At 40.3% G+C, this 26074-nt stretch overlaps 6 protein-coding genes across 11 annotated transcripts; 5 read left to right on the forward strand and 1 right to left on the reverse strand.

Moving 5' to 3' along the window:
• Window positions 1-897: 897 nt before the first annotated feature.
• LOC135344050 (scavenger receptor cysteine-rich type 1 protein M160-like) lies at window positions 898-5665 on the forward strand. Its single transcript, XM_064541124.1, has 12 exons — window positions 898-1042; window positions 1097-1258; window positions 1337-1477; window positions 1533-1697; window positions 1761-2130; window positions 2216-2981; window positions 3033-4000; window positions 4085-4453; window positions 4540-4704; window positions 4753-4989; window positions 5047-5272; window positions 5359-5665. Exons 1-6 carry the CDS (start codon window positions 982-984, stop codon window positions 2598-2600), a joined length of 1284 nt encoding a protein of 427 aa, XP_064397194.1. The 5' UTR covers window positions 898-981; the 3' UTR covers window positions 2601-2981; window positions 3033-4000; window positions 4085-4453; window positions 4540-4704; window positions 4753-4989; window positions 5047-5272; window positions 5359-5665.
• Window positions 5666-6031: 366 nt separating this feature from the next.
• On the forward strand, window positions 6032-14239 carry LOC135344040 (antigen WC1.1-like). 4 transcript variants are annotated; one of them, XM_064541111.1, is made up of 7 exons: window positions 6032-6073; window positions 9183-9341; window positions 9395-9559; window positions 9633-9770; window positions 9839-10015; window positions 10084-10501; window positions 13520-14233. In XM_064541111.1, the coding sequence occupies exons 2-7, from the start codon at window positions 9281-9283 to the stop codon at window positions 13902-13904; spliced, it is 1344 nt and encodes a 447-aa protein (XP_064397181.1). In that variant the 5' UTR covers window positions 6032-6073; window positions 9183-9280; the 3' UTR covers window positions 13905-14233. The 4 variants fall into 4 exon arrangements, with proteins under 4 accessions (XP_064397181.1, XP_064397180.1, XP_064397182.1 ...); XM_064541112.1 differs by lacking the exons at window positions 6032-6073; window positions 9183-9341; window positions 9395-9559; ... (1 more) ...; window positions 9839-10015; window positions 10084-10501 and adding exons at window positions 11930-12229; window positions 12281-12433; window positions 12510-12653; ... (1 more) ...; window positions 12962-13201; window positions 13262-13433 and having other exon boundaries at window positions 13520-14237; XM_064541113.1 differs by lacking the exons at window positions 6032-6073; window positions 9183-9341; window positions 9395-9559; ... (1 more) ...; window positions 9839-10015; window positions 10084-10501 and adding exons at window positions 11934-12229; window positions 12281-12433; window positions 12510-12653; ... (1 more) ...; window positions 12962-13201; window positions 13292-13433 and having other exon boundaries at window positions 13520-14236.
• LOC135344061 (scavenger receptor cysteine-rich domain superfamily protein-like) lies at window positions 6302-8495 on the forward strand. Of its 2 annotated transcripts, none has more exons than XM_064541146.1 (5): window positions 6302-7004; window positions 7059-7223; window positions 7274-7411; window positions 7481-7654; window positions 7711-8495. In XM_064541146.1, the coding sequence occupies exons 1-5, from the start codon at window positions 6902-6904 to the stop codon at window positions 8031-8033; spliced, it is 903 nt and encodes a 300-aa protein (XP_064397216.1). In that variant the 5' UTR covers window positions 6302-6901; the 3' UTR covers window positions 8034-8495. The 2 variants fall into 2 exon arrangements, with proteins under 2 accessions (XP_064397216.1, XP_064397217.1); XM_064541147.1 differs by having other exon boundaries at window positions 8190-8495.
• Window positions 11253-16498, forward strand: LOC135344048 (uncharacterized). The gene is made up of 7 exons (XM_064541123.1): window positions 11253-11338; window positions 14539-14697; window positions 14751-14912; window positions 14988-15125; window positions 15186-15362; window positions 15421-15820; window positions 15966-16498. The coding sequence occupies exons 2-7, from the start codon at window positions 14637-14639 to the stop codon at window positions 16318-16320; spliced, it is 1293 nt and encodes a 430-aa protein (XP_064397193.1). The 5' UTR covers window positions 11253-11338; window positions 14539-14636; the 3' UTR covers window positions 16321-16498.
• Window positions 16499-18891: 2393 nt separating this feature from the next.
• On the reverse strand, window positions 18892-21533 carry LOC135343645 (balbiani ring protein 3-like). Its single transcript, XM_064540615.1, has 8 exons — window positions 21379-21533; window positions 21035-21271; window positions 20314-20942; window positions 20101-20238; window positions 19707-19838; window positions 19459-19557; window positions 19183-19281; window positions 18892-19031 (listed from the first exon to the last, which is right to left on the reverse strand). The coding sequence occupies exons 1-8, from the start codon at window positions 21409-21411 to the stop codon at window positions 18995-18997; spliced, it is 1404 nt and encodes a 467-aa protein (XP_064396685.1). The 5' UTR covers window positions 21412-21533; the 3' UTR covers window positions 18892-18994.
• Window positions 19689-25251, forward strand: LOC135343647 (balbiani ring protein 3-like). 2 transcript variants are annotated; one of them, XM_064540617.1, is made up of 7 exons: window positions 19689-19855; window positions 23119-23193; window positions 23291-23521; window positions 23791-24212; window positions 24424-24564; window positions 24738-24878; window positions 25096-25251. In XM_064540617.1, exons 2-7 carry the CDS (start codon window positions 23158-23160, stop codon window positions 25133-25135), a joined length of 1011 nt encoding a protein of 336 aa, XP_064396687.1. In that variant the 5' UTR covers window positions 19689-19855; window positions 23119-23157; the 3' UTR covers window positions 25136-25251. The 2 variants fall into 2 exon arrangements, with proteins under 2 accessions (XP_064396687.1, XP_064396686.1); XM_064540616.1 differs by lacking the exon at window positions 19689-19855 and having other exon boundaries at window positions 23058-23193.
• Window positions 25252-26074: the final 823 nt, after the last annotated feature.

Raw genomic sequence — 26074 nt, forward strand, 5'->3', positions numbered from 1 at the left:
GGGACTATCTCAACAAGGAGCTACACACAACAAGACATCAACACACAGCTCTACGCTGAGGCCACTCCTCTTGATACAACCTACAGTAGACTGAACAGAAGTGATAAACAGACTGAGGAAATTGCTACCTATGATTATGCTGATCCCAACCAGATAAAAATAGAGCGTTCCAAAGCAACCAACCCACCACCAGTGAGTGGTGAAGCTATCGTGAGAGAAGAGGAGTTCTACATTGCTGAGGATCACACGTACGCAGCTGTCAATAAGAAAGCCAAGAAGAAAAAGAAGCCAAAGATGGTAGAATCTGATGGAGAAGGAGAGGGTGAAGCCCCGCCTCCTTTTGTCAGCACCCTGGCTGAAGTGTAGGGTGGTGGTGACTGAACACCGTGAACTGAGATATTGACACTAACTAATGCTGCCTGTAAAACGTCCATGCATAGTAGTATATAGAGAGTGAATACACAAAATGGGTGATATTGTACTGTAGTACGCTCACATAATTATTATAACATATCAGCTAAAGTGCCCTTTCAGTTTCCTAAGGAAGTAAAAGTTGGCAACTAGGTGATTCGTTTTATAACACATATACAGGAAACTGAATCGAGGATCATAATATTATAAGAATACAGTGGACATTAATTTTGCTGCATCAAGTAAAAGTAAGAAACTGACCAATCTGAGTGCCTGGATACGAGGTAACAATTATTCTGTCATTATTGATCACGCGTTTCAGACAGGAATACTAAATACATCATTATTATGCACAGTATGTATGCGTTCGATACTTATTATGATTTGCTCTTGTACAATTAAGTCATATAATTCTACCAGACCCCATATACCTGCATGGCAATTACGATAATATTATGTTTTCTCAGTGATTGATACGGGATGTTGATATAGGATGTAGATTTAACATAACCAACAACGAGGTAGCTAGTATATGCCATTCACTCTAAGAACTGGCAACTTTCAGTCAAAATGCAAGTCTCAAGCTTCTTTCTGCTATTAACTGTTGTCACCACTGTCACAGCACAATCAGGTATACAATACTTATGACTGGAGTTTAGAGCAACACTCTGAGAATTGTGTACAGAATATTTAGACGAACAACTTCGTCTTCCTGAAGTAACAGACACACTTCTTGAGTACTGTCACCATGGAGAATGGAGATGGATCTGTCATGATGAAAGTCAGTGGAACAAAATTGAGATATCAGAAGCTATTTGTGAACAACTTGGATATTCGAATCCTTTTGGTAAGTGCTCATGAGATGTGTTCTAAGTCTGCTTATACTTTATAAGACAACATAAAATCGTACTTATAATAATTATAGCACAAGCAATGGAGTATTCCACGCATAATGGGGAAAGAAGAGTAGTCACTCTGAGTGACTGTAATGGGCGAAGAGTAAAAAAGTGCACAGTGACACCCAGTAAAAGTTGTAACTCGGTTGTGCATCTAAGGTGTATCACAGGTATAATGTCGAAACCTATAATGTTATGCGCTACTAAACGTATCTATATAATTAGACAACAGTGACAAATGTGCTGATGGAGAGATAAGACTGGTGGGTGGATCAACTGACAGAGAGGGACGAGTGGAGGTGTGTGTGGGTGGTCGCTGGAGGACAGTTTGCACTGGCAGTCAAGACCTGGCAGGAGCCATTTGCTCACAAATGGGATACATCTTTGAAGGTAACAGAGGAGTGATAAATGCATGTACTAACTACGCTATTCAAATGTATTTACTGCCTACAGAAAGCACTGTTATTAATTCATATCCTCCTGGAGCATTCCCAGAGTATAGACTAAACTGTACACAACTAAGCAATAGAGCATGGCACTGTAGTCCAGTTGAACAACAATGTGACAGCTTTGTGGAGCTTGGAGTTGTTTGTATAAACTATGAAGAGTTTTATCAACGTTCAAGGAACAGCACACCATTTACACAGTTGCCTCCTATAGAATGCACCCCCAGCAATGAAAGAGGCACTACATGTGCTGACATTTCCACCACCCTCTTTGCTGGCATTGGTGCGCTGGTGGCTCTGTTACTAAGTGTATCAGTTGGTTGGATGGTGTCCTGTGTTATTCTACTCAGGAGAGGACACCCTGTGCACAAACAACAGTGAGTGGTCCTAAACACACACCTCATGTTTACCCATACTAATGTGTTGTTCTTACTAAATGTTGTTACTGCTATTTCCACACAGTGCTGATTCAGGTACTATCTCAACAAGGAGCAATCAGAGCCACACACAACAGGACATCAACACACAGCTCTACGCTGAGGCCACCCCTCCTGATACTACCTACAGTAGACTGAACAGAAGTGATAAACAGACGGAGGAAATTGCTACCTACGATTACGCTGATCCCAACCAGATAAGAGCAGAGTGTTCCCAAGCAACCAATCCACCACCAGTGACTGGTGAAGCTATCGTGAGAGAAGAGGAGTTCTACATTGCTGAGGATCACACGTACGCAGCTGTCAATAAAAAAGCCAAGAAGAAAAAGAAGCCGAAGAATGCAGAATCTGACGGAGAGGGAGAGAGTGAAGCCCCGCCTCCTTTTCTCAGCACCCTGGCGGAAGTGTAAGGTGGGGGTGACGAAACACTGTGAACTGAGAGTAAGTCAAATGTTTAACTGACTGACTGAAATTAAATGTAAAACATTCATATAGTAGCTTTAGTATAATCATTATAATTATGTACAGAGAGAGATTGAATACATGATTCATTACAAATTAGTACAATAATTATTATATATATAGAGAGAGAAACGATTCATTACACCAAAAAGTTATAAGAGTACTTATACATACTTATACGTTTACTCTAAAGAGTAAACCTTCTAAGTCGCAGTTTAAGAAGGAAGTATATAAAGATCACTCTTACTAGCTCTTATTAGTCAACATGACAGTTTTGAACATACTACTCCTATCTATCGTCATTATTACTTCAACTCAACAACAACAAGGTATGTAAACCATACACCTATAGGCTTTGAATTTCCATGAATTGTTTACAGAACGTTTAAATGGACAACTTCGAGAAACTACTTCTAATTCCCTGGAGTACTGCATGTTACCATGCCATGGAGAATGGACATTCATGTCATGATGACGGTCAGTGGAACCAAGAGAGGACAATTGCATGCACACAACTGGGTTACAGTAACTCTGGTGGTAAGTTAGTTATGAAGTGAGGAGTAGAATAGCTTGTGTATGGAATAGCAAATGGACCATGTGGTACTACTACACAAAGAAAAGTTGTCACACTGACTAACCACAGTGAACCAGGACAGCATCTCACAGAATGTATGGTCATGGCCAGTGACAACTGTACTAGAGTAGACTACCGAATTTTGTCAGACGTCAATAATTGTCAGCTTAAAGTGTGTATAATTGCACGAACAAAATGAGATTGATTCTAACTAACTGCACACACCAATAGGTAGCTATGGGACTACTAACTAGTGAAAATTTGGATGGGCCAAGTCGCTTCCAGTCGGAGCTGTGATCACTAGAAAAACTGTCCAATCATTTTGATTTTCGGCGAGTGTATTCTTATAGTAAATCTAGTTAGATGTGCTACTGCATGAACTGTCACTCTAAATGTTGATTAGCTGGTTGTTATGTTTCTTTGAGTGCATTAAGACTTGAACGACAGCCTTTTAAATATGAATAGATTATGAAAAGGTACAGAACTTGCATTCACAACTCATGTATATTCTCCAAGACCATCCCCTTCCTTTTCTGCATGACAGCAGATAATAACATGAACTACCGCAACTAGTGTTTCCTGTTGACATGATTATATCAAATGCTGTACTCAACTTTTAGTCTCGCATTACAGTTATATACTTCTCTCTAAGCTGTAACAAACAAAGCAGTATAAAAGAGTGACTCACTATGACCAGTATGACTGTTCACTGTGTAGTAATCATTGGAATGCTACTGTTGTTAATCATTTCAACTATCGGCACTGCTCAACAAGGTATAATTATATGTCAAGTACACTAAGTATGTATGTTCATCAAGTAATCTATAAGTAGATAGGCAGTTTACTGTGCAAATATAGAGTGCTTCAATGGACAAGTCCGTAAACTTGTTTCTAATCTCCTTGAGTATTATTACAACGGAGAATGGAGATTGGTCTATTACTCAGAGAGTCAGTGGAGTCCGGATATGACAAGGGCTGTGTGTGCACAACTGGGCTACCACGATTTTTTCGGTAGTTATAATAATTATAATTATATAGCGTGTATGAAGTATACACAGTCGGCATAATTATTTCTAATAGTAACGCTGAAAGGGTCACGTCAGAGTGGTGCAGGAAAATTTATCACTCTGAGTGAATGCAACAAAACAGGACTAACAGGATGCATAGAGACGCCCAGTGAAGACAACTGTACTGAGTGCTCTCTTGTGTTTCTACAGTGTATCGCAGGTTCATCTCAGTTTTAATACTTTTTTGTATACACACCATGTCATTCTCATGTATATAGTTGTATGTATCATAATTATTATATACAGCTAACTGTGCTGATGGAGAGATAAGACTGGTGAGTGGATCCACTGACAGAGAGGAGCGAGTGGAGGTGTGTGTAGGAAGTCCCCAAACTTTATGGAGGACAGTTTGCACTGGCAGTCAAGAACTGGCAGGAGCCGTTTGTTCACAAATGGGATACATCTTTGAAGGTCTAAACAGATAAATTCATGTATTGCAAATGTAATTACTAACTACAGGAGGCACTGTGGCATTGCCTGACGTATTTCCTCCTGGAACATTTCCAGAGCACAGATTAAACTGTACACAACTAAGCAATGGAGCATGGCACTGTAGTCCAGTTGAACAACAATGTGACAGCTTTGTGGAGCTTGGAGTTGTTTGTAAGAGCTATGAAAATCTGTACGATGAATGTTCAACGAACTGTACACTGTCAAAATTGTCAGTAACTACACAGTAACCTACCACCAAGCAAGGTAATGTTATATAGGCAATAAACTAGTATTTTACTGCATGACATCCCTAATATATAGTTACTACTCAAAAGGAAGCTGTTTGTGCTAACAATTCAACTGTGACTGTAATCACTCCAGTGGTATGCACATGTACTGATGACAACAAGTCTACATGTGCTGACAATTCCACCACCTTCATTGCTGTCATTGGTGTACTGGTAGCGGTGTTACTAGCTGTATCAGTTGGTTGGATAGTGTCCTGTGTTATTCTACTCAGGAGAGGACAGACTGTGCACAAACAACAGTGAGTGGCCCTAAACACACACCTCATGTTTATCCATACTAATGTGTTGTTCTTACTAGATGTTGTTTACTGCTATTCCCACACAGTGTTGATGCAGGTACTATCTCAACAAGGAGCGATCAGAGCTACACACAACAGGACATCAACACACAGCTCTACGCTGAGGCCACCCCTCCTGATACAACCTACAGTAGACTGAACAGAAGTGATAAACAGACGGAGGAAATTGCTACCTACGATTACGCTGATCCCAACCAGATAAGAGTAGAGTGTTCCCAAGCAACCAACCCACCACCAGTGAGTGGTGAAGCTATCGTGAGAGAAGAGGAATTCTACATTACTGAGGATCACACATACGCAGCTGTCAATAAGAAAGCCAAGAAGAAAAAGAAACCAAAAAATGCAGAATCTGATGGAGAGGTAGAGAGTGAAGCCCCACCTCCTTTTGTCAGCACCCTGGCTGAAGTGTAGGGTGGTGGTGACTGAACACTGTGAACTGAGATATTGACACTAACTTATGCTGCCTGTAAAACGTCCATAGTATAGTATAGAGAGAGTGAATACACAAAATGGGTGATACTATAACAATATTGTCCTGTAGTACGCTCACATAATTATTATAACATTATGACAGTGCCCTTTCAAGGAAGTTTAAAGAATAATGTTGGCAACTAGGTGATTCGTTTTAAAACACGTATATACAGGAAACTGAATTGAGGAACAAATAAGAATAACAGTGGTGCTGCATTAAGTACAAGTATGGTAACTGACCAATCCGAGCGCCTGGAGACTTGCCTCAAGGTAACAATACCAAATTGTCATTATTAATCACACGTTTCAGACAGGAATACCGAATACATCATTATTATAATTATGCACAGTATGAATGCATTTGCGTTTGCTCTCTTTAATTATGACTCTTGTACATATAATTATGCATTCTACCAGACCCCTCATCCTGTCATAGAATAGCCTGCATACTCAGGTACATTAAGGACTGGGACCAGCAATTATTGTTGATTCAGCGAAAACGAAGCTCCGCCCACGATTTTTACTATCAATTGTGCAGTAAAAATGGAGTTTTGCTGCTCTAATCTTTAGCTCAAATTCCGGAGTGTCAAACCTTAGTTTAAGTGTTTACTTTTTAGTGCAGTAGTTAGTTCAAAGCTATATGCAGGCACTACCGTTAGCGCCTAACAGTGGGATCAATGAAAAGTAAGTTATTAGCCTTTACATGCAAAATATTAAGCTTAAAAAGTACTTTATTTAGAAAATCTCACCTTTAGCTGATCCCACTGTTAGGCGCTAACGGTAGTGCCTGCATATAGCTTTGAACTAACTACTGCACTAAAAAGTAAACACTTAAACTAAGGTTTGACACTCCGGAATTTGAGCTAAAGATTAGAGCAGCAAAACTCCATTTTTACTGCACAATTGATAGTAAAAATCGTGGGCAGAGCTTCGTTTTCCCTGAATCAACAATAATTGCTGGTCCCAGTCCTTAATGTACCTGAGTAGCAAGTACGATAATATTTCTCAGTAATTGCTAAATAATTAGGCATGTTGATACAGGATGTTGATACAGAATGTAGATTAAATAGGCATAACCAACAATGGGGTAGCTAGTATATGCCATTCCCTCTAAGCACTAATCGACGACTTTCGGTAAACATGCAAGTCTCAAATTTTATTCTGCTATTAACTGTTGTCACCACTGTCACAGCACAATCAGGTATACAATAATCATGACTGTAGTTCAAAGCAACACTCTGAGAATTGTGTACAGAATGTTTAGACGAACAACTTCGTCTTCCTGAAGTAACAGACACACTTCTTGAGTACTGTCACCATGGAGAATGGAGATGGATTTGTCACGATGAAAGTCAGTGGAACTTTGAGAGATCAGAAGCTACTTGTGTACAATTGGGATACTCAAATGAACGTGCATTTGGTAAGTGAGATGTGTCTTGAAATTACAGAGAGTAAAGTATTTCTTAATAGGACAAGCGACTGTGGATTCTCAGAATGGTTCAAGAAGAGTAGTCACTCTGAGTGACTGCAATGGACCTGGACTAGCGGAGTGTATGGTGACACCCAGTGACAGCTGTAACTCTCTTGTGCAACTAATATGTAACATGGGTTAGTAACAATTTGTAGAGATGCATAATGTTATGCACTACTAAAATATTAATGTACATACATATATAGCTGCCTGTGTTAATAGCGATACAAGACTGGTGGGTGGATCCACTGACAGAGAGGGACGAGTGGAGGTGTGTGATAACAGTCGATGGAGGACAGTTTGCACTGGCAATCAAGACTTGCCAGTTCTGGCAGGAGGTGTTTGTTCACGAATAGGAATTCAAAGTTTAGTGTTAGAAGGTGATGATCATAATTTACTTATAGTATAATAACTGATAGCACAACTATATATACAGGAAGCACTGTGGCAGTAACTAACTCATTTCCTCCTGGAGCATTTCCAGAGCACAGCCTGGAGTGCATGCATCAAACCAATGGAGATTTGCGCTGTAGTCTAGTTAAAAAAAAATGTGACAGTTTTGTGGAGCTTGAAGTTGTTTGTAAAAACTATGAAGATTTACGCAATGAATGTTCTAGGAATAGTACACTCTCTACATTGTCAACTAGCGTACATGCAACTACACAGTTACCTAATACAACATGCACCCCTGACTCTACACGTGCTAACAATTCCACCACCTTCATTGCTGTCATTGTGTACTGGTGGCTCTGTTACTAGTCGTATCAGTTGGTTGGATAGTGTCCTGTGTTATTCTGCTCAGGAGAGGACAGACTGTGCATAAACAACAGTGATTGGCCCTAAACACACACCTCATGTTTACCCATACTAATGTGTTGTTCCTACTAAATGTTGTTTACTGCTATTCCCACACAGTGTTGATGCAGGTACTATCTCAACAAGGAGCAATCAGAGCTACACACAACAAGACATCAACACACAGCTCTACGCTGAGGCCACACCTCCTGATACAACCTACAGTAGGCTGAACAGAGGGGATAAAAAGACGGAGGAAATTGCTACCTACGATTACGCTGATCCTAACCAGATAAGAGTAGAGCGTTCCCAAGCAACCAACCCACAACCAGTGAGTGGTGAAGCTATCGTGAGAGAAGAGGAGTTCTACATTGCTGAGGATCACACGTACGCAGCTGTCAATAAGAAAACCAAGAAGAAAAAGAAGCCGAAGAATGCAGAATCTGATGGAGAGGGAGAGAGTGAAGCCCCGCCTCCTTTTGTCAGCACCCTGGCTGAAGTGTAGGGTGGTGGTGACTGAACACTGTGAACTGAGATATTGATACTAACTTATGCTGCCTGTAAAACGTCCATATATATAGTAGTATAGAGAGAGTGAATACACAAAATGGGCCATATATATAATGTACTGTAGTACACACATAATTATTATAACATTATGAGAGTACCTCATAAGGAAGTTAAGAAAAAAATGTCGGCAACTAGGTGATTCGTTTTATAATATGTATACAGGAAACTGAATTGAGGATCAAATAAGAATAACAGTGGACATTTGATGTATCAAGTAAGAGTCATGGTAACTGACCAATCTGAGCGTCTGGAGAGGTAACAATACTAAATTGTCATTATTGATCACACGTTTCAGACAGGAATACCGAATATATCATTATTATGCACAGCATATGCATGTGTTTGCTCTCTTTAATTATGACTCTTGTACATATAAATATGCATTCTACCAGACCCCCCACCCTGTCAGAGAATAGGCTGCATGGCAATTACGATAATATTTTTCAGTGATTGCTAAATAATTAGGCATGCATGTTGATACAGGATGTTGATACAGGATGTTGATAGATTCAATTGATACAGGATGCATGTAGATTGATACAGGTTGTTGATGCAGGATGTACATATTCAATTGACACAACTAACAACTGGGTATAGCTTTATATGCCATTCCCTCTAAGAACTGACGACTTTCGGTCAACATGCATGTCTCAAGCTTCATTCTGCTATTAACTGTTGTCACCACTGTCACAGCACAACCAGGTATACAATAATCATGACTGTAGTTCAGAGCAACACTCTAGATTTGTGTACAGAATGTTTAGACGGACAACTTCGTCTTCCTGACCTGATTGAAGTGGACACACTTCTTGAGTACTGTCACCATGGAGAATGGAAATGGATTTGTCATGATGCAAGTCAGTGGAATATTGAGAGATCAAAAGCTACTTGTGGACAACTGGGATATTCGGATCAATTTGGTAAGTGAGATGTGTCCTGAAATTACAAAGAGTATAGAGTATTTCTGCTTAGTTTATAAGACAAAATTAATAGAACAAGTAAACGGGGATTCTCAGAATGGTTCAAGAAGAGTAGTCACTCTGAGTGACTGCAGTGGACCAGGACTAGCGGAGTGTATGGTGACACCCAGTGACAGCTGTAACTCTCTTGTGCGACTACTGTGTTCCGTGGGTTAGTAACAATTTGTCGAGATGCATAATGTTATTCACTACTAAATGTACACACATGCATATATACAGCTAACTGTGCTGATGGAGAGACAAAACTGGTGGGTGGAACCACTGACAGAGAGGGACGAGTGGAGGTGTGTGTGGGTGGCAGGCGATGGAGGACAGTTTGCACTGGTAGCCAAGACCTGGAAGTTATGGCAATAGCTGTTTGTTTACGAATAAGAATTCGAAGTTTAGTGTTAGAAGGTGATGATCATAATTATAATAGCCATTTATTTATAGTATAACGACTGATAGCACAACTATATATACAGGAAGCACTGTGGCAGTAACTAACTTATTTCCTCCTGGAGCATTTCCAGAGCACAGCCTGGAGTGCACGGAGCGACCCGATGAAGATTTGCGCTGTAGTCTAGTTGAACAACAATGTGACAGCTTTGTGGAGCTTGGAGTTGTTTGTAAGAACTATGAAGATCTACGCAATGAATGTTCTAGTACACTGCCTACATTGTCAACTAGAATACATGCAAATACACCATTGCCTAATACAACATGTGGCCCTCCTATCAAATCAGACTTTGACAATTCCACCACTATCATCATTGTTGATAATTCCACCACCTTCATTGCTGTCATTGGTGTACTGGTGTCTCTTTTACTAGCCGTATCAGTTGGTTGGATAGTCTCCTGTGTTATTCTACTCAGGAGAGGACAGACTGTGCACAAACAACAGTGAGTGGTCCTAAACACACACCTCATGTTTACCTATACTAATGTGTTGTTCCTACTAAATGTTGTTTACTGCTATTCCCACACAGTGTTGATGCAGGTACTATCTCAACAAGGAGCATCAGAGCTACACACAACAGGACATCAACACACAGCTCTACGCTGAGGCCACCCCTCTTGATACAACCTACAGTAGACTGAACAGAAGTGATAAACAGACGGAGGAAATTGCTACCTACGATTATGCTGATCCCAAAAAGATAAGAGTAGAGCGTTCCCAAGCAACCAACCCACAACCAGTGAGTGGTGAAGCTATCGTGAGAGAAGATGAGTTCTACATTGCTGAGGATCACACGTACGCAGCTGTTAATAAGAAAGCAAAGAAGAAAGAGAAGCCGAAGAATGCAGAATCTGATGGAGAGGGAGAGGGGGAAGCCCCGCCTCCTTTTGTCAGCACCCTGGCTGAAGTTTAGAGTGGGGGTGACTGAACACTGTGAACTGAGATATTGACTAACTTAAGCTGCCTGTAAAACGTCCATAGTAGTATAGAGAGAGAGAGTGAATACACAAAATGGGTGATACTACAATAATATATATTATAATTATAATTATTGTACTGTAGTACGCTCACATAATTATTATAACATTACGACAGTGCCCTTTCAAGGAAGTTAAAAAAAATAATGTCGGCAACTAGGTGATTCGTTTTATAACACGTATACAGGAAACTGAAAGAGGATCAAATAAGAATAACAGTGGACATTAATTTTGCTGCATCAAGTACATCAAGTAAGAGTCATGGTAACTGACCAATCCGAGCGCCTGGAGACTTGCCTCGAGGTAACAATACCAAATTGTCATTATTGATCACGCGTTTCAGACACCGAATACATCTTATGCACAGTATATGCATGCATTTGATACTATAATTATACTAGACCCCTACCCTATCAACTAGAATAGCCTACATGGTAAGATTTCTCAGTGATTGCTAAATAATTAGGCATGTTGATACAGGTTGTTGATACAGTATATAGATTAAATTGACATAACTAACAACGGGGTAGCTAGTATATACCATTCACTCTAAGAACTGGCGACTTTCGATCGACATGCAAGTCTCAAGCTTCTTTCTGCTATTAACTGTTGTCACCACTGTCACAGCACAACCACCAGGTATATATACAATACTTATGACTGTAGTTCAGAGCAACACTCTGAGAATTGTGTACAGAATGTTTAGACGGACAACTTCGTCTTCCTGAAGTAGCCACACTTCTTGAGTATAGGGGGTGAGGTTACACATAGCCAAGCCGTGGTGATGGTGATAACAAGTACGGACATCAATGAATCAGTGCTATAGGACAGCCACACTAACAGAATAGGTCTAGCAATAGCAATAATAATAAAATTAATTTTACCTTTAGTGCAATATAGCTACAAGTATAGAGTAAAACAAATTGAATGTTCTTTCTATAACTCTGCATATTGCATATGTATGTTCTCCAAGACCCTCCCCTTCTCTGAATGACAGACAGCAACTATATAGTGTTTCCTGTTGACATAATAATATACCAAATGCTGTACTCATCTTTTAGTCTCTTGAGCCTCTAAGCTGAAACAAAGAAAGCAGTATAAAAGAGTGATTCACTATGACCAGCATGACTGTTCACCATGCAGTAATCATTGGAATGTTATCAATCATTTCAACTATCAGCACTGCTCAACAAGGTATGTTCATAAGTAATCTCAGTAAATAAGCTTTTTACTGTGCAAATATAGAGTGCTTCAATGGACAAGTTCGTAAACTTCATTCTGATCTCCTTGAGTATTGTTACAATGGAGAATGGAGATTGGTCTATTACTCAGCGAGTCAGTGGAGTACGAATATGACAAGGGCTGTGTGTGCACAACTGGGTTACCAGGATTTTTTCGGTAATAATTATTAATTGACTATAATTATAGCATGTATGAAGTATATACACAGACGGCAAAATTATTTCTAATATAGGATTAGTGCGAGGGGGAAGTCAGAGTGGTGCAGGAAAATTTGTAACTCTGAAAGAATGCAACGAACCAGGACTAACAGGATGCATAGAGACACCTAGTGACAGCTGTACTGAGTGCTCTCCTGTGTTTCTACAGTGTACCGCAGGTTAATCTCGTTTTACCAATACCTTTTTGGATACACACCATAATTATGTCATTCTTATGCATGCAGTAGAGTTATAATTATGTATACAGCTAATTGTGATGATGGAGAGATAAGACTGGTGGGTGGCAGAGACACTGACAGACAGGGACGAGTGGAGGTGTGTGCTAGCCAGCGATGGAGGACAGTTTGCACTGGCAGTCAAGAAGTGGCAGGAGCTGTTTGTTTACAAATGGGATACATCTTTGAAGGTAATAAAGGACTGACAAATTCATATAATTATTTGTAGCGAATGTAATTACAACCGATAGGAGGCACTGTTGCACCACCAAACTCATTTCCTCCTGGAGCATTCCCTGAGTACAGACTGGACTGTACACACCTAAGCAATGGAGCATGGCACTGTAGTCCAGTTGAACAACAATGTGACAGCTTTGTGGAGCTTGGAGTTGTTTGTAAGAACTATGAAAATCTGTACGATGAATGTTCAACGAACTGTACACTGTCAAGATTGTCAGTAACTATTACACAGTCACCTACCACCAAGCAAGGTAAATTTAATGTTATAGACAATAAGCGGTATTTTTACTGCACGACATGCCAAATAATAGCTGTTTGTGCTAACAATTCAACTGTGGCAGTAACCACTCCAATGGCATGTAATTCCACCACCTCCATTGTTGGCATTGGTGTACTGGTGGCTCTGTTACTAGCTGTATCAGTTGGTTGGATGGTGTCCTGTGTTATTCTACTCAAGAGAGGACAGATTGTGCACAAACAACAGTGAGTGGTCCTAAACACACACCTCATGTTTACCCATACTAATGTGTTGTTCTTGCTAAATCTTGTTAACTGCTATTCCCACACAGTGTTGATGCAGGTACTATCTCAACAAGGAGCAATCAGAGCTACACACAACAGGACATCAACACACAGCTCTACGCTGAGGCCACCCCTCCTGATACAACCTACAGTAGGCTGAACAGAAGTGATAAACAGACGGAGGAAATTGCTACCTACAATTACGCTGATCCCAACCAGATAAGAGTAGAGCGTTCCCAAGCAACCAACCCACCACCAGTGAGTGGTGAAGCTATCGTGAGAGAAGAGGAGTTCTACATTGCTGAGGATCACACGTACGCAGCTGTCAATAAGAAAGCCAAAAAGAAAAAGAAACCAAAGAATGCAGAATCTGATGCAGAAGGAGAGAGTGAAGCCCCGCCTCCTTTTGTTAGCACCCTGGCTGAAGTGTAGGGTGGTGGTGACTGAACACTGTGAACTGAGATATTGACACTAACTTATGCTGCCTGTAAAATTACGTCCCTAGTAGTATAGAGAGAGAGTGAATACACAAAATGGGTGATATAATTATTGTACTGTAGTACACTCACATATAATTATTATAACATTATGAGAGTGCCCTTTCAAAATATTGTCGGCAGCTAGGTGATTCGTTTTATAAAACGTATACAGGAAACTGAATTGAGGATCAAATAAGAATATATAACAGTGGACATTTGCTGCATCAAGTACAAGTAAGAGTCGTGGTAACTGACCAATCTGAGTGCTGCCTGGAGACTTGCCTCGAGGTAACAATACCAAATTGTCATTATTGATCACGCGTTTCAGACAGGAAGTCACGTTATTTATCAAATACATCTTATGCACAGTATATGCATGCATTTGATATTCTCTAGATATAATTATAGCAATTCATATAATTATGCATTCTACCAGACCCCCCACCCTGTCAGAGAATAGGCTGCATGGAAATTTCGATAATATTTTTCAGTGATTGCTAAATAATTAGGCATGCATGTTGATACAGGATGTTGATACAGGATGTTGATAGATTCAATTGATACAGGATGCATGTAGATTGATACAGGTTGTTGATGCAGGATGTACATATTCAATTGACACAACTAACAACTGGGTATAGCTTTATATGCCATTCCCTCTAAGAACTGACGACTTTCGGTCAACATGCATGTCTCAAGCTTCATTCTGCTATTAACTGTTGTCACCACTGTCACAGCACAACCAGGTATACAATAATCATGACTGTAGTTCAGAGCAACACTCTAGATTTGTGTACAGAATGTTTAGACGGACAACTTCGTCTTCCTGATTATGACGTACCCACACTTCTTGAGTACTGTAACCATGGAGAATGGAGATGGATTTGTCATGATGAAATTCAGTGGAATATTGAGAGATCAAAAGCTACTTGTGGACAACTGGGATATTCGGATAAACTTGGTAAGTGAGATGTGTCCTGAAATTTCAGACAAAGAGTAAAGTATTTCTGCTTAGTTTATAAGATAAAATTAATAGGACACGTGATCGAGGATTCTCAAACTGGTTCAGGAAGAGTAGTCACTCTGAGTGACTGCAATGGACCAGGACTAGCAGAGTGTATGGTGACACCCAGTGACAGCTGTAACTCTCTTGTGCAACTAGTGTGTACCACGGGTTAGTAACAATTTGTAGAGATGCGTAATGTTATGCACTACTAAATGTACACACTAATAGCTAACTGTGCTGGTAGACAGACAAGACTGGTAGGTGGATCCACTGACAGAGAGGGACGAGTGGAGGTGTGTGTGGGTGGCAGGCGATGGAGGACAGTTTGCACTGGCAATCAAGAACTGGCAGTTCTGGCAAGAGGCGTTTGTTTACGAATAGGAAATCGAAGTTTAGTGTTAGAAGGTGATGATTATAATTAGCATTTACAGTATAACGATTGATAGCGCAACTATATATACAGGAAGCACTGTGGCAGTAACTAACTCATTTCCTCCTGGAGCATTCCCAGAGTACAGCCTGGAGTGCATGCAGCGACCCGCTGAAGATTTGCGCTGTAGTCTAGTTCAACAACAATGTGACAGCTTTGTGGAGCTTCAAGTTGTTTGTAGGAACTACGAAGATCTACGCAATGAATGTTCTAGGACTAGTGCACTGTCTACATTGTCAACTAACGTACATGCAACTACACCCTTGCCTAGTACAACATGTGGCCCTATCAAATCAGACAGTAAATGTACTGGCAATTCCACCACCTTCATTGCTGTCATTGGTGTACTGGTGGCTCTGATACTAGCTGTATTAGTTGGTTTAGTGTCCTGTGTTATTCTACTCAGGAGAAGACCAACTCAACACAAACGAAGGTAAGTGTCACATACCCTAAACACACATTGGAGCTAAACAACAGTGGGTACATTACGCCCACATATGCATGCACTTTATATTTGTAGCATAACCCATCATATTTACTGTTATTTTTACCTTGAATATTTATACTTATAATTACAGTGTTGATCCAGCTATCTCAACAAGGAGCAACCAGAGCTACACACAACAGGACAGCAACGAACAGCTTTACGACGAAGCTAAAGCACCTGACCAGACCTACAGTAGGCTGAACAGAGGTCAAGCACAGGATCATAAGACGGATGAAATTGCTACCTATGATTACGCTGATCCCAACCAGATAAGAGTAGAGTGTTCCCAAGCAACCAACCCACCACCAGTGAGTGGTGAAGCTATCGTGAGAGAAGAGGAGTTCTACATTGCTGAGGATCACACGTACGCAGCTGTCAATAAGAAAGCTAAAAAGAAAAAGAAAAAAGACGATGGTGAGGGAGACAAAAACAATTCATCACTTTAAACAGAAACATTTCCAATAAACGTGCTGACTGTGTGTTCAAGTACTTGATTTGTGTGTTACACTGTACATTAGTTTTCATTCACTTCACTATCAGATTCTGTCTGTGTGTGCTTATTGTGATTCGTGGCAGAAGCAGTAGTTATTAATGATACCGGTATTATGAGCACTTATAATTATTATGGACTAAAATTATGGAAGCCTTTGTTTCCTACAGCTATAATATGCATGAACTGGATTACAGGCTACAATATGCATGCATAATCTACAGCGAAGAGCATAATTTTATTTGGAGAGGGGATTTTAATTTTTGTTAAACAAATGAACTGTGTTTGTATTCTGTATTAGCTTTCAGTAACCTGTAGCTTGCTTAGCTAGCAGCGTATGTTACTAAGCAAACAGTGTTGAGAGAGTGTTACACATGTGCATTTTCAATATCGATGTGGTTCAACTCTTTAGAACTTCGATCTTCAAACTACACCAGCGTTGTTTCACATGCATGTGTTTGAGTATGTGATATGACCGTACTCAGCCACAAGACAAACTGAGCTAACTTTCACTTTCACTTCGTGCAAAACTATAATTTAAATTAAGAATCATAATAGCAAGTGGAAGCACCCAACTCCCACTATAAGAACATGCTACATAATGTATCTTTCAAGCCATCTATAGGGTTTCATCTAGTGAGGGGGGGGCAGGGGTGAACCTTCCTCACCAAAATGCTTAGCTTCTCCCCCAAAAATGTTGTAGAATAATGACATCATAAATTATAAGGTAGATCTATTGTGATGCGTTAAGTTAAGCATGATGTAATCAACAAAAGTGGGTGTAGCCAAACATTTTGCAACGCGTTTACGTGTGCCCAAATCTTCTCCCCCCCCCCCCAAATTAATGTTTTATCCTAGATGAAATCCTGATCTATTTTCAAGCCATGCATGCATCAACGTATACTGGGTAATTTCAGTTAGAATGACCCATTATACTTCCATGTTAATTTTATAGTCTTGCGGGTCATACTTTGAACTGATTGGACTGATTTTGATACTATACGTATGGCGACTATAGGGTTTTTGCGTCGAGTTCTGGAATTTTGGAACGATGGAATTTCTACATGATAACCCACAAAATACACCGCAAGCATTGAAAAGGGGCGTCGTTTACGCCATTGCTAAAAGTCGATAAGTCACACTGTACTCTTGGTTGTGCAATCAGACACCGTAAAAAGAAGACAATAATCATTGTATTACTTTCTTGATGAAAGCACCCCACCGGTGCTGATGCCTTGGTGGAGGTGTCAAAGCTACATAACATACAAAGCTACTAGCTATTATAGCAATAGCTTTTATACACACATTATATCATGATGAACATTTTTATTTTGCTGCAGCAGGCAGAGTCCAGAATACAAAGAGTGGGTAATGATCAGCCATGATTGTTGTTAAAAACGATTGATGCCAAAATTCTAAAATGATGAACCTTGCAGCTTGGTGTAATTTATTATAAGCGTTCTAAAAGCTAACTACTATAAGTAGAGCATAGCAACACTTCACGGACAAGTAGGTATAACTCGAGAACAAAGCATTTTTGTAAATCCATGTATTAAAATCCAAAAAAAACATGACTAGACTTCACGAACAAGTAAGCAAAACTAGGTATAACTCGAGAACAAAGCATTTTTGTAAATCCATGTATTAAAATCCAAGAAAACATGACTAGAAACCCCTTACTTGCACTTCATTGATTTTGAGCAGCTGTAGACAGACACACACACAAACACATTACCGTATACCTCGCTTGCGCCTGCGCACCGAGGCATAAATATCTAGCTGATGGATAATAGTTGCAGTCAAAAGTGAAAAGAAATAATAGGGAGCTCAAAAGTATGGTTTCATTATTCTAGGCAGAAAGAACTTAAACATTAATATAACAAGGTTTTCATGGCTGCATTGCGAGACTATAGTACACTTAGTATGACAAGGCGAATGGAATGTTTTATCAGGATTTACAATCAGCCACAATTAAATTATTTTTCCTCTAATCCCAATCACTACATAGATTATACTATACTTACTAATTGTGCATGACTTCCTCTTATCAACGATCACGATACAATTGAAGGTCTGCTTCCGCACTGAAGCCTGCATGTGGTGGAAGTGAGGTACGACAAGTTAGACCTACTGGAGTTGCATGTGAGGACTTCATCACTTACAAGCTTTTGGGAGCCTAGGTGTACCATTGGACACAGGGATGGAGCTGATAAAGAGACAGATTAGTCCACGTAGCTATATCCCATAGTCTGTTTCCTCTAACCCCAATCACTACATAGATTAGACTATACAGGGATGGAGCTGATAAAGAGTCCACGTGGCTGTAGATCCTATATCCCATAGTCCGGGCAACGCCCCCTAAATGCTATTAAAATCCAGAGCTAGATCTAGATGTAAAATAAAATTCTGTCACTATTAATAGACCAACGAAAGTGTCAGTTGGCCTGCTAATGGAGGAGGTGAGTCTAGTTTGTATGCAGAAGTTGATGATGATGGAGAAATTATTATTTTGCAATCAGCTCTCCGATTTATTATATATACAACAATTATGTCATTAATTAAAGTTCGTTCTATTCATTGTCACTATTTCTACTGGGTCCGTTTATTAGTCTTTGGTGATTGGGTGTGGTTTAGTGACAGGAACACTGACGATAGTAGGGGTCCCACCTGAACACAGAGAAAAGCATTCCTAATTATTATTAGCACCAATAAGTAAAGGACGTGAAACTGCATTCAATAATTACACCTGCTCGAGCTTCTCTATAACTATTATTGTTTCCATGCAATTGTCCTGGGACCCATGCACCCATCCACTCACCTGCACTGGTTGGGTCCACATTTGGTCATGTCGCACCACAGCTTGTCCGTTTGGTTCTCACAGCGAGGACAGGAGCAGCTACGATCGTTGGAGTTCCACCTACAGGCACAGAGAAAAGCACTTGCATTTCACTAGTACATTTTTCATTGTCATAACTCATCACCAACAGGTATCAAATGGTTAAAATTTAAACCATGCATTCTCAGCAATAATGTGTGTCTGCAATGTGTGTGTCCATGCATACAATGTCCAGGACCCATGCACCCACTCACTCACCTGCATTGGTTGGTTCCACAGTGGGTCATATCACACCAGAGCTTGTCCTTCTGGTTCTCACAGCGAGGACAGGAACACGTATTAGCGATGGAGTTCCACCTACATGCAGGCACAGAGATAAGTATTTGTATCTATATTCTATATTCTTATCAATGCAAGATTTACATTAGTGTTTGTTAACATGCATGTAACAATAATTATACTAACCACCCATTCACACACACACACACACACCTATATACACTCACCTGCACTGGTTGGGGCCACAGTGGGTCATACTACACCACGGCTGGTCCATCTGGTCCCCACAGCGAGGACAGCGACAAGTCTGAGAGTACGCATCCAGTTTACACCTGGGCTTTAATGGCTGGTCAAGGCATCTGTATGGGAGAGAGGGGTAAATCATTATTAACTCATGCCATTATTTATGTAAAAAACCTTTTCGTCCTAGGCCTATAGTTTATGGACCTGAAGTGTCTATAATTATTATAAAGTCATGCAGGCATGCATGTATTTATACATGTCATGTAAGTGGTTTACTTTAACTAATTAAGCAGTAAGCACTAAACCCTAAATTTTCTCCCTGCATGCATTATGTGCATGCATGAATAGTTGTGGAGCATAATGATAACTCATACTTACTTAGTGATGCTACACTGGTGGGGACTGGCAGAGTCACAGGTTGGACAACTACACTTGTTGCCATCAGGCTTGCACTGGAAGTGAGTGTTGTCACGGCATTTCACAAACTCACAATGGTTCACGCTGACATCTTCACAACTGCAGAAGAGAAAAAATAAAAAATCAACAACAGGTTCTTACAATGCACTGAGCTATTATAATTATAGTGCTTACTTTCCAACACAGTTGCCATCAGCAATCATTTTGCTTCCCTTAGGACACTCACACTCACAAGTAGCTGTGTTGTAGGTCTGACCTTTCTTGCATTCAGGAGGAGGTGATGGACACACACACTTGCACTTCGAATTCACAACCTTCGGCAGCTTGCAACGTAGATTACAGCATCTACATATTCCATGTGTGGGTACGGGTAGTGGAATGAGATCATCAATAGGTTCAGGGGCAGCTGCTGCTTCAGCAAGTGCCAGGCGAGGGGGACCAATTGTGGGTGGTCCGATTGTAGGGGGCTTGATTGTGAAAAGGAAGGGAGTCCAGTAGCAGAAGCTGTTGGGAACTATAATGTCGCTGTTGGGAGTGTCGCTGTTGGGACATGAGTTTTTGCATAACCAAGAAATGCGAATATCGTTGCAAGATTTGCAACCACATTCAAGATGATTTTCATAGGTCCTAGGTTGTCTTCCTAAGTTGATCCACTTTCCGTCGATTTTCTTATAAACGTAAACGCATTTCGTTACCTTCTCAGTTTTACGAGCAATACAGGGGGGATCTCGGCAGAAGAGGTTGTCACATGATCCACGGTAGATTCGAGGCCAATGAAACTCGTCAGGCACATGGTGCAGGATCTACATGCAAACAAAAATTATCCCAACATTGTATGCCTAGTATTTGCATGCACTTTAAGTAGAATGTGATACATATAGTGTCGTGCACTCACCTTCCTAGGTCCATCCTCACACCTTGGGAGGGGAATTGCGATGGTCAACTTGTCTATACTGCTGGCTGCAGCCGCCACCTCAACACTTTCATCTGCTGGTTCTTCCCCTCTCTCCAACCGGGCCGTTAAGTCCGCGACTTCCGCCGCTTCTCTGCTGTCGAGGACCCACCCGAGGCATGGATTGAGTATAGTGAGACTATCGGCTGCTGGAGCAATCTGAGCATAACATGTGCTCACCTATATGGAATAAAATAAAGAATCGAGTCTAATTACAACATTCGCATACACCTCTAGAATTGATGTAGAAATAGTATAAGAAGTGTGTAGTTACAACTATAACTTACAAAGACAGTGACTAGCAATGCTAGAAGCTTCATGATGAGATTTGCTGACAAAAACCGAATCAAAGCATAAAATAATTTGCAACAGTTGTCCCCCTACTATTTATAGTCGCTCATCGGTACACATTTAACGTCCCAAGGGTCATTGCATGCAGATCATTTTGATAAGTAAAATGCAATTATTTCAAGTGTTTTGTCCAATTTCGAGGGTGTTATAAAATATTGAAAAACCACACCAAACTAATGCACTCCGTGGTAACTGAAGTTGGTCCAACTGTGAGGTCAAAATAAAGTCAAATATGGCTATTGCATATTGCACATTTGTAAATATTGAAACAAAACAGCTTATGCAACACGTGCAAGTATACCATCTGTATGATGGCGATTGCTTTCAGTTAGTAATAATTGCTTTGACTGCGGCTAAGTAATGTTTACCCTCTCACTGGTAATCACTATGTGTGACTGTATGCAGTTCGGGTGTGACTACATGTGTCTCCGGAAGTGGTGGTAGGTGTGGGAGGTATAGCAAAACAAATTGGAGCAGTAGAGACAAAACTTTCGATTCATTATAGCCTAAATTGAATTCTTGTTTTGATGCTCGTGACTCAGCAAGATCGTGACACGCATCGTTAGTGGTATGGGATCACCTCCAAGTTCCCACAGCATCACCTCCTAGTCAAGTAACCCTTATGGTTTGATTAATGCATAGCGATAGTGGGTGGATGTGTCAACGTGGGCGAATGTACGTTAATCTTATTAACCATGGGAGAATCAATCCCAGGTGTAGCGTTGCTATAACAAATAACTCACAGAGTACTCACAGAGTGAAGAAAAAAACAGCAATGATTTTTATTGCCACAATAGTGTCAGCACATGGTCAGCAGTCAAGCGTAACAATATTGATCAACATTAGGGTACAGTCAATCCATATACGTATAAGGAATTTGGTCCGTGGTACTTGCCATATCATTTGGACCCATTGCTGCCCCACCCACTGACATCACCAGTGGTTAAAAATTACTCTCATTGGTAGCCAACTTCTTTAAACGTGGGGAAATCATAAACTGCATGGTAAAAATGTAATGCGTATTGTAACCAGTGGCTTATTAACTCGAGGCGTGCCACGGGGTATAGCCTGTCTGTCTGTCTGTCTGTCTGTCTGCATGTGTGTATTCCGAGTCTACTCGCCTGGATGCAATAGCGCTGTGTTTGTACCATGGATGATAGCCTCAACACAACAACGTAGTAAAATTTGGCAGATTTTGATGTTAAAGCTTTGTGTCGAATAAAAGCGATCAAAAGCTAAGAAAGTCGAACCTGCACATTGGCCTCTGCATTGGCCTATAGGTACACGCGGCTTTGACGCGAGGTTGTAGACTACGTACACTAAACCCCAAATTAACGCCGAGGGTTTGCACTTCAGTGCTCTAATTTCTCAGGAAATCCCTGCTCTGTATTAACAAACAATCATTATTGTCAACATTGACATTTATAATGCAATTAGAAATGTTTATTTTGTCCAAGCTATTGATAAACTTTCAGTATGCATGACTAATCTATGGCAAGCATTAGTTAATTGCTGATATCTTTTATTTGTTCTATTGTATCTGAAGTGAAACCTAATTATGATTGTTATGTCCTGCTAATAATGTCCGTCCATTATTGGTTTAGATTTAACGGAGTATATAAGGTCAACTCACACTAAGAGTTATCACTTTACTATATTCATATATTTTTCTCAAGATTCGAAGCGATACAAGGCACAGAACTCCCAACAGTGAAATGTTGATTCAAGCAACATTTCTACTTTGTCTAGCTGTAAGCAGTAGTGAAATACATTGTACACTGTTGACAAAAGGAATACAACTAGTTCAGTTTTTATTTTTCCATTGACTGTTGCATACCTTTCACACAGGTGGTGAGCAGCTATGCTCAAGTTCCAGCCGGCTTACCCGAAGCAATAGCTCTTCCAAGCAGCTGTTCTGTGCCACTGCCAATTGGTAAGCGTGCAGCAGATGATCCCGAGGACATAGTGAGGAGACTCAACAGCGGGGAACTGAGCCCTGAGGGTGAGGACGACACGGCAACACTGTCTGGCCCTCAACGCTTTGCACCCCCCTTCAGATGTGAAGATGGACCAAAATCGGTAATTATAGAATGCCGTAATATCAGATCTCAATACATTCTCGGAGGAAAGACAATGCTTTGTTTTGAGATGCATAATTATACTATTCTCTGTCTACATGGATAGCAGTATACTAAAAAATTGTGTCTATATAATATTATACTGGTATAAAGGTGGTGGTAAAATCGTTCATCAAAACACTGTGGAGATTGACGGGTCAATGAACTTTTAGGCTGCTTTTCCATGAGATAAAAAACATCTTCAGTACATAGTTAATTTTTTCCATACAGATTATTCATACAGTTCATGGAGAGTTTTATTGGCCACCTATCCGTCGTGGATCATGTGACAACCTCTACTGCCGAAACCCTCCTTGTATCGCCCGTAAGACAGTCTGGAAATCAGCATGTGTCTTCGTGTTCAAAATTATCAAAGGTAAATGGGTCTTCCTCGGTCGTCGATTGAGGAGATATTTGGACCACCAGGAGTGCGGTTGCAAAAACTGCGGTGACATCACCTCTCGTACCCAGTGCACCACCACAAGACCTTGCCCCAATAGTCTGATCCGCAACTCATTTTGTTACTGGACCAAAAAGTGCGAATGTTGCACCCCCTTCAAGTGCCCCAAAGGCCAAATCTTCAACTATCGGACGTGCCAGTGTGATTGTCCCCCTGGGAGCAAGAAGAACAGAGCAGGAAACTGTGTCGGAGAGTAAGTCCTTGTCGATAGCTAGATGCATGCAGGTTGTGTATAGTTATAAGTAAAACATTCCTTTAGTGCAAATTATGGAAAATTTATCATGATAAAGGTAGTACAGCCGAGGAATTGCAGCAGTATTAATTTTCTAGATAGGAAATTCTTGTACCACTTTTTGTGGACAATACATCATTACAAAAAACTATAATGTATCCATTCCCTGCAGTTGTGATGACATAAACCTTAACTTCTGCCCCACTGTGCTGTGTGCTGAAAATGACCATCTCAAGTGTCAGGTGCAGGGTTACAAGTGCGTCTGCCCATCATGTGATGATGTCACTGCCACTAACGACTGTACAAGGACAAAGTAAGCTAAAATCTGTTTAATTGGTAGTATTTTTGTCGTGTCCATAACACAACGTATATAATTGCGCAAAAATTAATTAGTTCATGCATATCTCATGCAAGTAAATTATCAATGTCTTATTTCAACATTACATTAGCAAGCATAAGTATACAATACCTTTTCTTCCCTTAAAGATGCCTTGAGCAGCGTACCAAGCCTCGGTGTAAGGTGGACCCATGCACGCGCAAGTGTCGCTGTCCTAACTGCGAGGATGCACCCGATAGACTCTGGTGTGCCAGGACATACTGTGGCCCTAACAACCATCTGCAGTGCAGGTGAGAGAACCCTATGGCTAATACATGTTGTGATTGTATGATGCTCGAGTTATACATTAATGTATATACTCATCACTCCATGCATCTAACTATTTGCAGTGCCAAAACCAAATCCCTGTACTGTGTAATATCCTTGCTTATAGACATCACCTACTTAGATGTAGTATTTAAATCCAACACATGCACAGTTTATGACATCATGTTACTCCCTGTGCAGGTGGAACCCGTACTACGAGAGCTGCTCCTGTCCCCATTAACATGTTAGATCATGCATGGCAGGAAACTTGTTGAATACTGAACTAAATTAATCATTAGCGAGCTATTAATCAGTGCTGTGACTTTTAAGAGTTTGACCATTATTTGGTGAATAATTCTTTTATAAAAAATTCCATATACAACATCAATTAATTTCCTGGTAATACAATTATATGCATGGCTATGAACATCAGTGTAGTCTATGATGTTTGCAGTCAGTTAAGTTCACATGCACTATTGGCACTCGAACACATATCATGCACCACCTGCATGTAGAAATTAGGATGAAAATTGAACATCAAACATGTATGTGTGATGCTGATAGATGTTGTTTGCTGGTACATGTATGCATTACAATACCAATGCATCTTTTATCTACATGCAATCCAAACTCAATCACATACCTTTAGCTGGGACCCTATATAATTGTCCCTGGTGGGCATTCATACTCACACGTATCAGGATTGAGAATCTGAATGGACTGACATCGGTTACTAGCACTGATAGGACATTCACAAAGTATAAGTTGGGAATACAGAATCAAGCTATAAAGACCCCTATTTTGTGGCCTAATTTTTGTTCCCTTAATTAAAAAACAGCTATTTTACTATCTATAACCGTTTACAAAGTGATAAGTTATGAGATCTTGCAGTTGTGTACGTTTTTTTATCGCAATTGCAATGATTTGTTTATCGTAATGATTTAAACAGCCCATATTGTTCACAAGTTTTGCAGTTTATCAGAAATTTTTAACCTACCATCTTGTTCAGTTCCAGCAATGTTTATCTTCCATTTGGCTGCTCTTTTCTGAATTAATAGACTTAGTGGCTCCACTGTTACAACTGCACATCATGCAGAGAATAGAATAGGGGCTATTTGAGCTGGTAATTATTATTGAGAATATGAATTTCATCACACGCATCATCGAGATCAGCCCCTCC

The sequence above is a fragment of the Halichondria panicea genome, chromosome 11 (genome assembly GCF_963675165.1).
Source record: "Halichondria panicea chromosome 11, odHalPani1.1, whole genome shotgun sequence".
In the NCBI taxonomy this organism is placed as follows: domain Eukaryota; kingdom Metazoa; phylum Porifera; class Demospongiae; order Suberitida; family Halichondriidae; genus Halichondria; species Halichondria panicea.